The sequence below is a fragment of the Dermacentor albipictus genome, chromosome 9, assembly GCF_038994185.2.
Source record: "Dermacentor albipictus isolate Rhodes 1998 colony chromosome 9, USDA_Dalb.pri_finalv2, whole genome shotgun sequence".
Lineage (NCBI taxonomy): Eukaryota > Metazoa > Arthropoda > Arachnida > Ixodida > Ixodidae > Dermacentor > Dermacentor albipictus.
The window spans coordinates 57,317,995-57,335,568 of record NC_091829.1 but is presented as its reverse complement, the minus strand read 5'-3'; the positions used below and the strand labels follow the sequence as shown (position 1 = coordinate 57,335,568).

The 17,574-nt window shown below is 46.2% G+C and overlaps 2 protein-coding genes and 1 long non-coding RNA gene across 9 annotated transcripts in view; 2 read left to right on the top strand and 1 right to left on the bottom strand.

The window, feature by feature from the left end:
* LOC139049964 (uncharacterized) overlaps positions 1-2,863 on the top strand; it is a 55,534-nt gene extending 52,671 nt beyond the window's left edge. For all 4 annotated transcript variants that reach the window (XM_070525898.1, XM_070525897.1, XM_070525896.1 and 1 more), the window contains exon 14: positions 2,490-2,863. In XM_070525898.1, coding sequence (XP_070381999.1) covers positions 2,490-2,672 — 183 coding nt within the window. In that variant the 3' untranslated portion in view covers positions 2,673-2,863. The remainder of the gene's footprint in view (positions 1-2,489) is intronic.
* LOC139049967 (uncharacterized) overlaps positions 1-17,574 on the bottom strand; it is a 112,940-nt gene that overhangs the window by 43,861 nt on the left and 51,505 nt on the right. The gene's annotated exons all lie outside the window — the stretch shown is intronic.
* Positions 8,835-17,574, top strand: part of LOC139049965 (uncharacterized) — a 51,631-nt gene continuing 42,891 nt past the window's right edge. The window contains exons 1-5 of one of the 4 annotated variants that reach the window (XM_070525905.1): positions 8,835-8,960; positions 9,615-9,693; positions 9,784-9,816; positions 10,658-10,684; positions 14,591-14,614. Coding sequence is in view for 1 of the 4 variants with exons in the window: in XM_070525904.1 (XP_070382005.1) it covers positions 14,765-14,772 (8 nt within the window). In the remaining 3 variants the exon portion in view is untranslated. Of the gene's footprint in view, positions 9,042-9,614; positions 9,694-9,783; positions 9,817-10,657; positions 10,685-14,590; positions 14,615-14,712; positions 14,773-17,574 lie in introns of those variants that run through there. The other 3 variants (XM_070525906.1, XM_070525907.1, XM_070525904.1) reach the window with 3 other exon arrangements.

Genomic DNA, 17,574 nt, shown 5'->3' with positions numbered 1-17,574 from the left:
CGGATTCCCGGCCCGCTTATTCCGCATTGCCTCCGCCTCTCTCGCCCTATATTGCGAATCCTATAGAAAACTATTCTCGCCCATCGCCTCAGCGTGCCCAGCCTTCATCTCAGGCTTCCCCGCTTTAGTCTGACGTGGCCGACCTCCCCGCCGAGCAGAAGTACGCGTTCCATCAGAACCCACCGAAGAAGACGAGTCAAAAGAGCACCACGCACTGGTAGACGTCACCGCACCCATCGCACACGTGTTTTCTCTCGGCGGCCGAGCGGGCCAGGCCTGCACTAGATCGGTATACCCATTCCCCACAGACGAACTGTAATTTCAGGATGGCAACGCCGCTTGGCAGACTCCTGGGCCGACGAATGGAAAGTTTCCATCGGTCCACTACTACGGACAGACGAGTCCTATTGTGTCAAATTATCGCGTCACCACACGGAGACTAACTCGGCGGCCCCTTGGCTGGTTTCTACTACTGCCTGTTTCTCCCTTACACAGGTGATCATGCATTCGCGTAAACATCACCTGTCGCGTTCCCTAGAACGACACCACGTGACTCGCATTCACGACCATATCGATCAATCAGGATTTTCACGTCATAACGCCACCAACACTGGCATTTCCGCTATTCGAGCTCCTTAAGGCTGTCCGGTTGAAGAATCGAAGATTCGATCGATCTACCCATCGGGTGACAAACTTAAGTGATGCCGGAAGCACAATTGTGGTGCGCGTGCCAGCGATGTAATGCAGCTTCCATTGCAGCCTTGAGGTCCCGACGCGGCAGTTTTATATTAATTAGGCGTCTAGTGACGCGCCTGCCAGGCACATACACGACCGGGTACAGGAACAGCTGGATCCAAGGATTGACCTGTACATTGGTGAAATTCCTGCACAAACCCACAATTCGCCATGAGTGCGAAGGTCTCTGTCCCTCTGACGGTGTCGCCTGTCGTGGTTTTGTATAATTGAGGTGTATCTGTGCCACTATTATTCGACGTCGTCGTTTATGAGGACATCAACTTTATTTCTTATTTTCCAGCCTCTCGTTTCACGCATAACAGGACACCTTTACCCAGGATAGAAAGTTCTATTTTGGTATTGTAAGTGTTGGAAAAGATTTGTGCAACCTCTTATGTCACGTGCGCCTCCGAGACCAACGTCGAAGGTGAAAGTAGTCGTTTCCCCGACTGTCTGCCAGATGGCGCCACGTGCGGATTCACCAACTCTCACCTGAATTATCGACGAGCAAGACGACACAATTTGAAGACACCGTTTGCAAGGCAGACCTGAAGATGCGCGTGAAATTACATATACCTGGTGCACCAGGAGTCTTAATTTATTTTTTCTGCTTGGAACATAAGATCGTTGGCAGTGCAATATGGAAAAGCACAGTTTCCATTCCAGCACTAAGAATGCTGGCGTTTAAACTCAACCTGCATTTCGGTAGGCGGGAGTACTTTGGCTTATTAGCAGAAAGGCCAGAAGGTTAAAATCTGTTCTCAGGTTTGTGACGAAATAACGGCTGCATAGACGTCGCGAAGTCTCGTTTCTCTTGCCCCTGAAACGTTCTGAGTTTATTGAACGCGGCAATTGTTTATATTTCTTTGCATTATATCGGGCGCAGCTACGTTGCAACCTTTATTGGATGGCGAATTTTCAGAGCGCTTTTTCCAGGCGTCACGTCACGCACGAAAGGCCGGAGTCTGTACACACGAGAGGAAAACTTGAGGTTTGTTAACCTCAATCACTTCTGCATTATTATGGGAGCGAATTTTATAAAATGGGAAAACTGTATTCGACCCGAGTATGACGCGAAGTAACAAAGGACATGCGTGTGGGTGTCACAGTTAAAAAGAAAATGATCGCACGCTTTATTTCTGAGGAACTCAGGGCCGTGTCTTATTTGTGGGTTCGGGCTATATTTGGTGTACCAAAATTTCACCATAATAACTTGTTGTTGCGCACAAGCTGAATGACGAAGGCCAGGGATTTCACGAACACACGCGCAACTGTTCGTCAAAAACCCTGTCCTTCTTCATTTAGTTTGTGCGCAGCAAGTATTAATTATGGACTGCTACCTGCTCGCCCAAAAAATTGCACTTCTTAAAAAAGTGACCGGCTGGGGTGACTAAGTGACTAAAAAGTGACTAAGCTGGGGTGCTGCGTAGATAGAACTCAAAGCAACCTACACAGAAAGGCCTTGTTCGCGGGTTCCATCCCTTTACCAGGGCAAATTCTTCTTCCTCAGAAATGAATTTTTCGTTTCTGAATAATACGAGGTACTTTGCGGCGCTTTGCCAACCTGTGCTCAATTAGTTTCCTTTTCTTTCTTTTTCTTTTGTGTAGAAGCGTTGGAGAAAGGCTCTTGTCGGTACACTGTGAAAACCTGTCCGCCGCATCTTCCAAATTCACTGAGACGCGCGCAAGCTGTGCTCCAGAAGTGAGCTCGATCCGTAAAACAAAAACAAACGCCTTTCTACTTGCACGTGCAGATCAAAAAGTTGGCAGAGAATTCCACCTTCCTGCGGCCGGGCATGTCGCTGCTGCTGCTCAACGCCCACCTCGGGGACTTCAGGAACCGCAAGACGAGCCCGTGTGCCCCGTACAACGAAAGAGACCGAGACGACCCGTTCAACCGAATCAGAGTAATTAGGGCATGGCTCGGGGTGCCCTAAAGCCGAACCAAGGCAGCTTGGGGAAGAGTGGTCGTCGGACTGTGGAGTGGTGTGTGTGGCGATAGTGACAAGCTTGTGACCTGGCCTTCACCTCGTGTTGTGCTGTCATAAAGTGCGACACCCGACAGGATGCCTGCGTTTCCTCATTAGTCGACCCTTCGCGTAGTTCAACAATATTAGCGTACCTCTTACTCGTGTGTTTTGCGTTGCTCTAAGCGAGAGCTACAGACCCACTGTTTGATTACGAGCAGCCGCGGTTATCTAAAAAAAGTTAGCCTAATGAGCCGGCGAAGAAAAAACCGCAGAGCGGCACGAATTTTCTGATACTCCATTCATTACGAGTGAAATACAGGGCACCCGCCGTGGTTGCTCCGTGGTTATGGTGTTGGGCTGCTGAGCGCGAGGTCGCGGAATCTAATCCCGGCCACGGCGGCCGCATTTCGTTGGAGGCGAAAACACCCGTGTACTTAAATTTAGGCGCACGTTAAAGAACCCCAGGTGCTCAAAATTTCCGGAGTCCTTCACTATGGCGTGCCTCATAATCATATATTGGTTTTGGCAGGTAAACGCCCACAATTCCATTTAAATTTAACTACAGGGCATCTTGGCTAACTTGAGCCGGAGCTTTAAAAGTATGCGAGTGCCGCGTAGCTGCGCCCGGGCTCAGGAGCTCGTGGCTGCCTAACAACAAGGTCATCCGTCAATACCTTGTTTTCAAATAAAGTCTTTACTCACTCACTCTCATGTGATTATGCTGCTTTCTTTGTGGAAGTCTGATTTAGGCAGAATTTTCTTCACCTCGCTGAGGACACACTCATCGTAACCGGCCAAAGAAACTATCGAACCTCTGTGCCATCCTCTGTGCCCTCGAGCGCATTCGAGATGCCGCACTTCTTGAATGCGCGACGCACAAGGTCCTATGGTATGCAGACCCATCCGTCCATAATCCACTTCTATAGCGTGGCTGGCGAAACCCGCTTCAGCGGGCGTCACTGCAGGCTCACCTGAGCGCATGCAATCTGCGTAACACCACTTGACCGCGTCTTTGAACGGTTTGTTCACGTAAACGCCTAAAGGATGCAGCTGAGACATCACCACACCCGGGATAACGACGAGTCCATTGCCGGATTCACGCAACAGCCTCTTCACTGTGTCGGCCAAAAGGCAACGAATTACGTTAAACACGAGGACAAACGGAAACGACAACAGCGCGCCGGTCAGCCTACCCCGGACGGACTTTATCCAGTCGAGCACAAGATACTCGTTCATCCATCTCAGGACCATATTTTTTGGCGACAGCTCACCTTTAGGCACTCTCTCGCGCTTGAGGACGACATAGGGCGAGAGCTTGAGTCCGCCTGCAGTGTCTGACAACATGGCGGTGACCCGCGTTTTCTCGTTGCCAGTAGACCGGACATGAACTTGTTTGGAGCCCCTTTCGAGCACGATGAGAGGCGATGTCATGTCCAGATAAACCGGCGTTTGGTCAGCATTGCCGATTTGCCCTACCTGGAAGTTCTTGGACTAGGGCAGCGAGATAACGTAGCCCTGGAAAGCCACACGCAGCTCTTCGAACGACAGGGGCAGCTTTTGCGAACTCAAAGTTCGACGGCGTAAGGAAACTCCAGCACGACACATGTAGCGATGAATCCAGTGCTTGCTCGATTTAAAGGCGGAGCTCGGTAGCCCTTTTTTTTCTTGCAAGCTCTATAGCTTTTGCCTGCATAAGCTCCATGCTCACGCCTTAACTCACATTATATCACACTGATTACCCATAATTGCTCATAATTTACGCTCTATTTACTACTTTTTCGTATCACTGCTGATGTCATACAAGACGGTGATCACGTCACATTTTATTCATTTACTTATTATCCTTATTTTCAAGGCCTAGTAGGCACAACAGAAAGACGTGGTGAAAACATACAATATTTGCAATGCAGGGAAAGAATAGAAAAACTGTAAGACACTTTGAACGGCGATCTTGAATTAGCAGTTTCACAAATTTAGATTGTGGAGGCGGAAAGGCGGTTCCATTCAGAGGCTGTTCTTGGCAAAACGGAAGACTGGCACGTCAATTTTCTGTTGATGGTGGACGCGAGACGAGAATTTGGTGTGGTGAAAAGATTTTCTTTAAGAGAAGGGTTAAAGTAGCATATTCTATGAAAAAGACAGAGACGAAAGTACTCGCGACCAAAGCAAAGGTCAGGTTTCATGGACGTGACGCTAGAATGACGTGAATAATTTGAGAGAATGAAACGATCGGCACGGTACTGAATGCTTGCTGAATGCTTTCAACGGAAATGGCAAGATGGGCATGAGCAGGGTCCCATATGGATTGTTGTTGCGGAGAAGGCTAGCGTTTCTGCATGAAAGGACAAAATGCTTCCGCATTGAAAATGCAATACATGGACACGTTCCTCAATGCACGGACGTGTACACGTTACACAGATTTATGTATCAATGTGTTAAACTCCCTTCAGTCTTCGATTTAACACCCTTCTTCGAGCAAAGCCACACCTTATGTGTTGTGTACACCCTTATTATAGGGTGTTTTGGCAGAAAACGGTACGGAAAGGGTGTACACATGGGTGTAAATGCAGAAAACACCGTTTAACACCCTTAAGGGTATTAAAATGTCTGATGCGCAAGTAACAAAGGACCTAATAAAAGAACGACAAAGAATGAAAGTGTCCAACCTAAGATATCAGATAGAATAGAATAAGATAAGGGATATTCGAAATTACAACGTGAGAAAGACTGAGGAAGCAGTGTGTCATACATATTCCTCGACTTCAGCATTCGTCATTTCACATTTAGCGTCTTTGTCATTCCACATCTTCTACCGTGGCAAAACTGTTTGCAAGCCTGTGTGCTTTGCGTTTCATAACATCAGAAAAACATTCGCAAAAACGTGTTATCCTACATTACTACAGAGCAATAAGAAAAATTCTTTGAACACTTTGCTATTGTATGAGACACTCGAAGAACTTACAAAATCAAGCGCAATGAACCACGTAATTGCATTTCAGTGGATACCTGGGCACTGCAATATTCCTGGTAATACTGCAACGGATGCAGCTGCGAATCGGGCGCACAATAACGGAGAGACAACCAATCATCCCCCATTGCGTAGTGAAGTCCGTCTGCTCCTGAAACAGATTTCTTGTCGCCTCAGCAAAACTACATGGTTTTATCAGCAAACTAAAAACTCGGACTTATACTTCATAGACACACGTATAAACTTATCAATGCCGGAAACTCTAAGAGACAACAGAAAATTTGAAACATTGGTACACCACCTGCGTCTTGGTACTGCATTTACGAAACACTTCTTGTACAGGATAAAGCGTGTCTCTAGTCCGTAGTGTTCTTGTGGCCATCCAGACAAAGATGTGCATCATCTTCTCCTCGAGTGCACGAAATACGATCCACAGAGAAGGGTACTGCAAGCAAATTGGTTGATATTACACAGAAGACCATTCACTCTAAAAAAGATACTTGGCCTATGGCCAACTGCGGGCCTTCAAAAGAGCGCTTCTTGCTCTGAAAAACTTTTTCGACGACACCAACATTTCTGGAAAATATTAGGTATCAGATGATCCGCATACGCTAAATGAGCGACAGAAACGTTGTTCGTTGTTCATAATCGGTTTATGAGGTGATCGCAATTTTTACGCAATATGTATAATTCTGTTCTGTACTTGCAGTGTATTAAATGTGGTGTGTGTTTTGACTGTTCAGCATATCACACTTTATATATGCGTACGTGGACTGAACTAATGCACATAACTTTGCGACTCACGTACTGTTGGACTGTATATTTTTTATTCATCAAATGTTCTAGTGAATGCCATATATTGTGTCGCTATTCTCCCTTTTTACGCAAATTTGTTTCCTTTGCGAAGTGACAAGGAGTAGCCGATGCCAATATTAGGAGAGTTTAGCGGCTTTATATCCACCAAACTTTCTACTATTCATTTCAATATAATAGCAGGGTAACGCCATCAGCAAATTCAAAGACATAGTTAAATCAGCAGAATAATTCTATACTGACCTGTGCAGTACCCTGAGCAGCCACGATACTTAATTCAAAGTAAAAATTAACTGTTTATAGAGGCTCCTTCTGTAAATAGCGATGAAGTTAGTAGGGCCTTAAAACATGAAATGGGAAAAAGCGGCAGGAGAAGATGGAGTAACCGTCGACTTAATCAAAGATGGATAAAATATAATGCTTGAAAAGCTGCCGGCTCTTTATACGAACTGTTCCACGACTTCAAGGAACCCAGAGAACTGGAAGAATGTCAACACTATACTTATCTACAAAAAGGGAGACGTTAAAGAATTCAAAAATTATAGGCCCATTAGCTTACTATTCACCAAATATACCAAATATACCAAATATTCACCAAGGCAATTTCCAACAGAATAAAAGCAACACTGGACTTCAGTCAACCAAGACAATATGCTGGCTTCAGGAAGGGATACTCTATAATGGATCACATCCGTCATCAATCAGGTAATAGAGAAATTACCAGACTACAACCAGTCTCTCTATATGGCTTTCATAGACTACGAAAAGGCATTTGAGTCAGTAGAGATGCCAAGAGTGAAACAGACATTAGGTAATCATCAAGTACACGAGGCTTACGTTAATACCTTAGAACATATCTACAGAGAATCCAGAGCAACCTTAATTCTCCATAAGTAGGAAAATACCGATAAAGAAAGGGTTCATACAAGGAGACACAATCTATCCGATGCTGTTCACTGCATGCTTGGAAGGAGTATTCAAGCTGTTAAACTGGGAAGACTTAGGAGCAAGGATCAATGGCAAGTGTGATGACATTTTCCTGTTCAGGAACACTGAGGACGAATTGCAACAAATCATTTAGGACGTTGACGAAGAGAGTGTAAAACTGAGGTTGGAGATTATAATGCAGAAGACAAAGATAATTATTAATATCCTGGAAAGGGATCGAAAGTTCAAGATCGTCAGTCAGCATTTAGAGTCTGTGAAGGAGTACGGTTACCTAGCTCAATTACTCAATGAGGACCCTGATCATAAGAAGGAAACTGACAGAATAATAAAAATGGGCTGGTGCATAAAAATGGTGGTTCTCCATTGAACAACGCCTATAGCTTTTTATCTACCTTCCGTACCTCCTTTGCTTCTCTTAGAATTCTCTCACGAGTCATTGTACATTGTCACCCGTACTGTTGTAACATGCGTGCATATTGTATTTGCTGGTGCTACTTAAACATTTTTTTCCTCCTGGGCTAGGGTTATTCTGCAATTATTGTATATTTATTAAAATATGTGTCTAAATTACCACAATCGTTTCCAGTGAATGGTCCACTACGCGCATTAAAGCACTCATAATCCAAAATACTGCCCAATTCAAGAGCAGATTTCGAAATTTAGGCTTCCGGTTAGTTCTCATTGCACTCCATGAAGCTACCCGTCAAGAAACAAAAAGTGCCTCCACAGGCTTGTCATATTTGTCTCTGACATGTTTGAACGTCTTTCACTTAGTAGTTTCGTAGGCGCGCGTGCGAGAATTCGCCGCCGTCTCTCCTTCCTCTCTCACTCTATCTCTCCGTTCTATCTTTCTATTCTGTTCTTCCCGTCCTCCAGCGTAGCGCAGCCAACCAGGCGCTCTACTGGTTAATATCTCTGCCTTCCCCATTTCTTTCCTGCTCCTCCTAAACCCACCGACTTAACAGAATTGAATCGCGAGTCTTCGTTCATTCAAGCCTTCCGTCTACCTCGGCTGGAGCAATGCGACCAACGTCCCGAACGCGCATGTGCAAGGATTTTCCTCGCTGTCTACTTTACAAAAAGAGGTTGGTTAGCCTTACAGTAGAGCGCAGAAAATTGTTTCCTATGTATAGCTGCAATGGGAGAGAGGTATAGTTTACGTAAAAAAGATAACCCAATAGCATCAAGAAAAGTTGAACCCTAGCTCTTTGAATTTCACGCTCACTCAGGCGTTAAGACACAATCGCCGATGTGGCCATGGCTCCGGTTGCCACTGTGGGAAAAATTCCACTACTTGGAAGAATCAAAACTAACGATAACTGCTCTCTACCGTAGGGGGCAAAACGCGATAAAGCTGACAATGATTCTTGGCCGATCTCCCACAGTGGGTACGGGCCACAGTTTCCGGTGTCGTCTTTTAACGGCTACCACCGCGCGTGAATTTCACGCGACCGTTGCCTGCTCCCGACCGTTGGGTCTCGTTCCTTCGGTGACGTGCGCAGCCGAGCGGACGTGTACGCTGTTCGGTAAGCGCCGACATCTCACCGTGAGCCACACCACCTCTTAAGGCCGCCTTTTTCTCCTTTCACGTGCGGAATTTCCCAGCGGTAAGAAAGTAGGCCTCCGCCTCTGCACCGAGCGCGGTGTTCCAGACGATATCCAAACGACAGGGTTCCAGACGACACGTCGCGCTGTAAGAAGCACCGCGTGCTGCCGCAGCACGTCAGCGATGCTATAGTAATTTCGGGAAATGCGAACGGTGCTGCGCAAGGGGAAATGTCACTTGTAGAAAAACGTTGCCCGTTTACCTTAGGCAGTCCCGTTTGAGCGTTAGAGCTGTTGCAGGACTTCCAGGCGTCGTCCCGACCTTGCTCCTCTTATATGCCGGCTACCAGTTCCTTGCAAGTGCGTTCGGCCAACGCAATTTACTCCGCATACTTCCACTTACTCCCTGTTTTAGCTTCCAAGCCCTAAAATCTTCATTAGCGACGATCATCGCAATACTATATAAAGAATTCTCGTGAATGACGATGCATGTGAGTTTGTGTGCGTGTGCGTGCAAGTGCGTGTGCGTGCACCGCTTGACACATAATTTAACAACTTCTGTGCAGAAGGATAGCGGTTTTGTTCCTCATGCGTTTTGATCTCGATCGTATACGCTTTGCTTTAACTCTTCGCAGTCCACACCTTCTGAAGACATTCTGTCTGTGTTCCTCGACCGTTCTCCGACTTCTAACGAATAATCCGCTCCAGCCATGAGTAAGTCCCGGCAGACACTACCAGTTCCGGAATCAATTCGCCCGTAACGAGCTCGAACGTGCTTAACGCGCGATTCTCTTTTTTCTGCAGCTGAGATGTCTGAGATGTCGTCATTCGGAGGCGGTGAGTACGCTCGTCGAGCGCATGGCTCTTTTCAGAGTCACTTTTGTTTTCGTCCTCCTTTTCGGCTCCGTGTGTCGGCGTGCCTATTCGCGCAGCGCAGCTCCGAATCGACTTAAGGGAACCAGTTTTCATTTACGTGCACGCTTTCACATTGAAGGCTAGCATGCGTCTTTGAGTAGTCATGCTGGGTCTCAGTTTTATCATTTCCTTTTAATGTCTGAACGTAACATGAGCTGGCAACAAACGTTCAATGATAATGTAATAGTACTTGCAGTTTCTATGTTAGACGTCAAATTGCGACGTTTTTATGCGTTGCATATTGCAATCACTCAATTCAGCCCTTGGGCGCGGCCGGGCAGCCAGCATTGAGGGTATGAGCCATTGTTCATTGCTGCGCGTCTCATATGTGGGTCTATTCTCTTTTAAGTTTGCTATGTTTGTTATTAAGTTGCTTCTATTTTTATGCGTTGCATATTGCAACACTCAGTTCAGCCCTTGGGCGCGGCTGGGCAGCCACCATTGACCTTTAGCGCAACCACGTGACGTGACGTCACGACAGCCGGAGGAAAAGCTGGGCCCCAACTCGCGCAATATGCAACGCATTCTTGGCTTAACCAAGCTAAGCCTGGCCATTTTTCAAACTGACCCCGATGTGGTAGGTTTCGCTGTTACTTTTACTTGGATCAGTGCTGTTTCCATCACCTACTAACTACTGCAGACACCGAATAGTGGCGGTGACGCCTGACCAGAGATGGCAAAGCGAAAATTGAGAAATAACTTATCATTAAAACCAATGAATTTCCCTTGATGCTGATATCTTCTTTTTTTTTCGCATTTACAGACGGGCTCTCCGGAATGGAGTCGTCGGGTAAGAACTGCTGTTAAAAGTGACGTCTTTTTCTTTTTCTGCTTCAAGTCAATCACGAATATCACACCGCGATTGATAAACATGGGTGTTATGTGATGGAATGCGTAGAAACTACCGGCACACCAGGGTAACTGGCTACGTTCCAGCACATGTGCAAGCTGCATCCTTTTCTTCCGCCTGTACCACCGATATTGTGTCGTACCGATGCGCCTGTCCTGTACTTAAAAGCTAATTCCCATCGATGAAGTACCCTTCACGACAGCTTTCGTGCATAAACAGGCGCAGGCGAGTGTGTTACTGTAAAATCCGCCAAAGAAGCCTCCTACGCTGATATTCCCTTTAACGCGAGACCATTAAGGAGCTCGTGTCACAGAAAAGCCAGTGTCGGCGACGTTGGCCGTGAGCGGAAAATCCGGGAAGGCAATTCATAAATAAAAAAAAACAACTTGCAAGATGGGCTGGGTGGGAATCGAACCAGGGCGTCCGGAGTGTGGAACTGAGACGCTGCCCCACAGCCATGAGTTTGAGGGTTCAGCGCGGAACAAAAGCGCCTCTAGTGAATGCACTGTTGCCTTAGAAACGTGCCGTAGAATGTTATAGTGCGGTGTATATCGGTAATTATGAGCATGTAAATTACTGAAGACGCAGTTAAACGAGAGGCGAAGTACGTTTCCGCTACATTTCACCTGCGCTTGGCGCACACGCAGAGCCATCTTGCGGCGAACACAGAAGGCCCCCTCCTCGCGATGTACGGCGCTGCCCCGACAGGTGGCGCGCCACTCGCCCGCTTCTCCCCTTCGTCTCGTCAAGGGCATGGCGAGCGAATGAGTACGCGGTGCGAACGGGGTGCGATAACGCTCTCGCGTTCCACTCTTAAAGGCGAAGCTTAAGCGTCCTCCAATTTTTTTGACGCCCGATGTAGCAGCGTAGTCGAGAAGTTGGGCGAGCCGTAGCGCTGCTCTCCCACGTGACGTAAACCTATGCGTCATGACTTCAAAACAAAGAAACCATTTACAAAGAAACAAAACAAGACTGGCTGTAGAGAATGCGATTATGTTAAATTAGTTAAGGCAGCAATAGGTTTGCAGATATCTTTTTTTTCTATGGCTTCGAGGTCTCGGAACAATTCGCAGTTCCATCCGAAAGGCGGAGGACCGATTGCGATAGCAAATTAGTAAATAACTGTACGAAGTAAGGATAATACTTTATCAGCCGTATACTCATGTAAACATTCGCTTACTAACTAAATTAACAATGATAGAATATGAAAGCTTCACCCAACGAGGATGTAGAAAGAGACAGACACAGAGACAGCGCTGTCCTTCCGCGTCTGCTTCTTCCTACGTCCTTGTTCAGTCGCGCTTACACATTCTATCATGGATTCAAAACAACTCGCCCGTCAACGTATTTTAACTAAATTAACCAGCACAGTGTCACGCGCACCGGTAAACATGAACACCCCTCACTCGATGACAGCGGAAGGTGCCTGTGAGAACTCTGGATTCAGGAATAGGTGCAGCAGCCGCGAGCCCATTGACCTCCGTGCATCTCTCGCTTCAACGCGAACGAAACGTAGAAATCACAGCGCATACCGAGCTACGGGCTCTCGGTACACTCTGCAAACATCGCAGATCGCTTTGAAGATTAGGCCCGCGCGTGCCAGCACATTGTCCAGTCGCAGATCGCTTTCAAAACACACGAGCGCCGGCAACGCGTCCCTACCGCGTCCCCCAAAGCTGTCTATTCCGGCTTCCGCGATTCGCGTGGCCAACGCAGTAGTAGACGCCGCGGTTGTCTCCACTCAGTGCGGAACGGCGGGCGATGAGGACATCGAGGCACCGTAGCAGCCGCCGGAGTGGAACGCAACTCATCCCTCGCCTTAACCCCCTACCTCGCGCGGGCCGCAGGAGAGGGCGCACATCTGGGCGGCGTTTGTCGCTCGCGCACGCGAGATTGAACCGCGTCCGCAGATTCACCCTCACACGCTTTCACTCATACGGAACATCACGGCGACGGCGACGCCGACGGCAGAAATGCGCCCGGAGTGGCCATATAGTTGCTATCGCAATAAAATGTCTCAGCACTCTGTTAAACAGAAATCGTTGCGCCGTAATTAAGCGCACACCGCAGCCAGCGTAGCTCGCTCGCGCGCTTAGCGTGTTAATGGTCTATGGTTGCTCCTGAAAGCGAGGGCGCCAATTTACCGATCCGATATGACGCGCGTCGCCGGCGACATCTGTTGGGTGAGCGAGGAAAGCGCTCGTATGCAAAAAATAGGTGTGTGTTCACACCAGGTATGTTTCGTCGTTGTTGGTTCGTGTAAGCGTTCTCCTTCTCTTTGCCGCAAGCGAAAATATGCCGAGAGCAATTAAGCGTGCGTTAGAGGCCCTGTTGCGCCGTTATCACCGTCGCCGTCGTGCGTTCCCGTCCGACGGCTGCGTCACGCCAACGTTTGTCACCTGCGTATTGTGAGCGCGCCCTCGAGGAGATTAAGTCCAACAGATAGCCAGACCTTGCTATCGGTGTCAAAGCTTGATAACTTTTTGGGAACTTGGGAACCGGGAACGTAATTTTTCAATCTACATATGTAAAACTATAGACAACGTTATAAAATTAACAAAGCTGTAAATCTGTCTATAAATAAGCTTACACCTTTTGGGTGTAAGGGTGTAGGCTGCGTTTATCTTTAGGGATGTACGTCATTTTGCGGTGTAGTCCTGTTGTTTCATTCAAATGGCGCATCGTTCACTATTTTATATTCGTAATACTCTTATGTTTTGTGTATTTCCGTTCATTTTCTGCTAAATCTTCTTTTCTTACTTCGTCAGAGTTCATATTCCGCTATGTTTGTTTCTGACAACGGGGTAACGGGAAGACGGAAAACAAATCGATAAACAGCGGGCGAACGAGGCAAGCCTCCGCTTGCCGGCAACACTATGTTTTTCACATATTTATTTATTATTTCACTGAAACAGTGTCCCACTCATCATGCCCCATCAGTGCGTGTCGCATAAACTTGCGTGCGTTTATCCCTGAACCGCTGCATATCCAGTGAGCACGTTGTACACACGTATGAATAAAAATTGTTACTAAAAAATTTCAGTTGCATATCAGGTGGCACGAGGCCTACCAGTCTTTTCTTTTTTTTTTATGCAGTGCACCATTTTTCTTTTAATTTTGTGGTAGACAGCGCCCTTCCAACCCTTGATATATATCACCCGATGAGGCAGACATCGTTTCTGCGGTAAATAGATTAGCCTTACTGAATATTTAGCATAGTTACACCGGCTAACTGCGTAATTAATGACCTTACGGCAGATATTGCAATTTAAGAATTGTAGCAGGCGAGCTTGCAAGACGCATTCGCTTCTAGCGAATTCTCGGGATCACACCAGTTTCGAGATAATCATTTTCCAGTTATGCCACGAAATACAATGCCGTTCCAGCAATATTGTGCTGCAATGTGTCAAGCAGCGTCCTTACTTTTTTGTTAAGTAAGACAGCAGTGCATTTTTACCGCGAGTTCGACTGTGCATACACTCTTAGAAATATTTACACCCTTTGGGGCGTATCTTGTCCCACAACAATAATCGTCGTCTGTCTTGCCCGAGTTTCCTCTCTTGAAAGCTCGGCGCTCGCTACTTTCCTTTCGAGAAGCTGCGTCACACTGATAACGCGCATGCGGTTCGTGACTGGGAAGTACCGGGCTCGCAGCGTCAAAGAAAGGAAACGCGGACAAGACAGATGACGATTATTGTCGTGGGACAAGATACGCCCCAAAGGGTGTAACTATTTCTAAGAGTGTATCTGGAAACTGGTGCCATCCCCAGAAGTCGCACATGCGGAAGAAGTGACCGAGAAGTAATGTTCTGATGCCTCGTTCCTTGTGTTTCTTTTGCTTTGCAGCCATGAGCGGCAGTGGAATATCCTGTGAGTTTGGCACAGTGTTCCCATCAAATACACCTTCCATACAGGCACAGAACACAACGGGATGACAAGGAGTGGACGGAAAAGGCAGCCTCGGCTCCGAGCAAACGTTTCGACAGGAAGACTTTGTTAGGCTAGGCCAGTTTCTTTCCCATGGCAGGGTTTGTAAACGCTCTCTGTACCGAGAGCGAGGAGGAACACAAGTTGTTAGGCGAGAACAATGTGAGGGACGGGAAATGGCGTTGCCTATGTTGATAAGTATCGATTACATTTGATAGTTACAGAGAACAAGGAAGCGAAGTCATCCGTGTATATATGTATATATATATATATCAGGCACGTACCCAGGATTTTTTTTCGGGGGGGGCCCACCACCTCCATCATCATCATCATCATCATCATCATCATGTTTTATGTGCACTGCAGGACGAAGACCTCTCCCTGCGATCTCCAATTACCCCTGTCCTGCGCCAACCGATTCCAACTAGCGCCCGCGAATTTCCTAATTTCATCGCTCCACCTAGTGTTTTGTCGTCCTCGATTGCGTTTCCCTTCTCTTGGAACCCATTCTGTAACCCTAATGGTCCAGCGGTTATCTAACCGGTGCATTACATGACCTACCCAGCTACATTTTTTCCTCTTGGTGTCAATTAGAATATTGCCTATACCCGTTCGCTCTCTGATCCAAACCGCTATCTATCTCTCTCTTAACGTTGTGCCTAGCAATCTTCGTTCGATCGCTCTTTGCGCTGTCCTTAAATTACTCTCAAGTATCTGCCCCATATGTCAGCTCTGGCAAAATGCACTGATTGCACACCTTACTGTTCAATAATAATGGTAAGTTTCCAGTCAGGAACTGTAATGTCTGCCGTATGCGATTCAACCTATTTTTATTCTTCTGTGAATTTCCTTCTCATGATCAGGGTTCCCTGTTATTATTTGACCTAGGTAAACGTACTCCTTCACAGTCTCTAGTGGCCGACTGGCCATCCTTGATCTCTTGTTCCTTTGCCCGGCTATTCATCATTACCTTCATCTTCTGCATATTAATATTCAACCCCACTCTTACACTCTCTCTGTTAAGGTCTCCAATCATTTGTTGTAACTCGTCTGCATTGTTGTTGAATAGAACAATGTCATCGGCAAACCGAAGGTTGCTGAGATATTTGCCGTCGATCTTTACTCCTAAGCCTTCCCAGTTTAATAGCTTGAATTCTTCTAAGCACGCAGTGAATAGCTTTGGAGAAATTGTGTCTCCCTGTCTGACCCCTTTCTCTATAGGTATCTCCCTGCTTTTCTTGTGTAGAATATAAGGTAGCTGTAGAACCTCTGTAGATATTCTTACGCGAAGGACGAGTCAGTAAGACGAGAAACTACTTACAGATTATATTTACAACAACGGTTGCAGCGCTGACCGGTTAGATTCACAGCGCGAGCCCAGTTCGTTCTTCCTCCTCTTTTCTGGAGTGATGGCGCCCACGCGCATCGTTCAAACAAACAAGTACCACACGCATGTAGCAACACTTTCCAAGCTTTTTACGTTAGCGTTATGTACTCCTTGATTACGTAGTGCCTCTATGACTGCTGGTATCTCTACTGAATCAAATGCATTTTCGTAATCTATATAAGCCACATAGAGAGGCTTATTGTACTCTGCAGATTTCGCGATAAACTGATTGATGACATGGATGTGATCCATTGTAAAGTATCTCTTCCTGAAGCCAGCCTGTTCCTTTGGTTGACAAAATCCAGTGTTTCCCTTATTCTATTGGATATTATTTTGGTAAATATTATATATAATACTGGGAGCAAGCTAATGGTCCTATAATTTTTCAATTCTTTAACGTCTCCTTTTTTGTGGATTAGTATAATGTCTGCATTCTTCCAGTTTTCTGGGACCCTTGCAGTCGACAGACACTTCGTATAAAGAGCCGCCAGTTTTCCAAGCATTATGTCTCCTCCATCTTTGAATAAATCGACTGTTATTCAACCTTCTCCTCCTGCTCTTCATCGTTTCATGTCTTGCAGGGCCTTTCTGACCTCATGGCTAGTTATAGGAGAGCTTCTGTATCCTGTTCATTACTGTTTCTAAGTGAGGTATTGTGACTCCTCTGGGTACTGTATACAGGTCATCTTAGAATTTTTTCGCTGCTTTTACTATATCTTCGAGATTGCTGATGATATTATCCTTCCTATCTTTTAGTGCATACATCTTGGTTTGTCCTATGCCAGGTTTCTTTTTTGCTGATCTCAGGCTGCGTTCATTTTTTACAACTTCTTCAGTCTTTCTCATGTTATAGTTTCGAATATCAGTTATTTTCGCCTTGTTGATCAGTTTTGACAGTATATATATATATATATATATATATATATATATATATATATATATATATATATATATATATATATATATATATAGACAATTCTTTAACCTCCTAGGAACTGTAGCGGCAGAAAAAGATGAAAAGAATGAAAAGAAGTAATAACCAGTAAATGCATGGTCTCGAACGTTTAGTCATAAAGCGCGACGCGAACAAAAATGGGATTTCTCTGAATGAAAAACGGATATTAGAAGTGTGTGTCAATGGGTAATGAAAGAAATGAGAACAAGCACACATCCTGTCAAAATTAAGGAAGGAAAACTGCCAAAATATGTTTACAGGATGCACAAGTGAGCCTGTTTGTGAGTGGTCATCACGAAAAAAAAAGCAACGTGAACCGTCTACAAACAAAAAAACTTCCATAGGTGCAGCGATCACTACCAACTGCCATTATTATTACACTAAGGGACTAAGTACTAAGACTAGCCGCGTTGGCGTAGTGGCTATGAAATGGCGCTGCTGAGCACGAGGTCGCGGCATCGAATCCCGGCCGCGGCAACGCATATCGATGGGGGCGAAATTTAAACAGCGTGTCTCGTGCATTCGAGGCAGGGTAAAGATTCCCTGACGGTCAAGATTAAT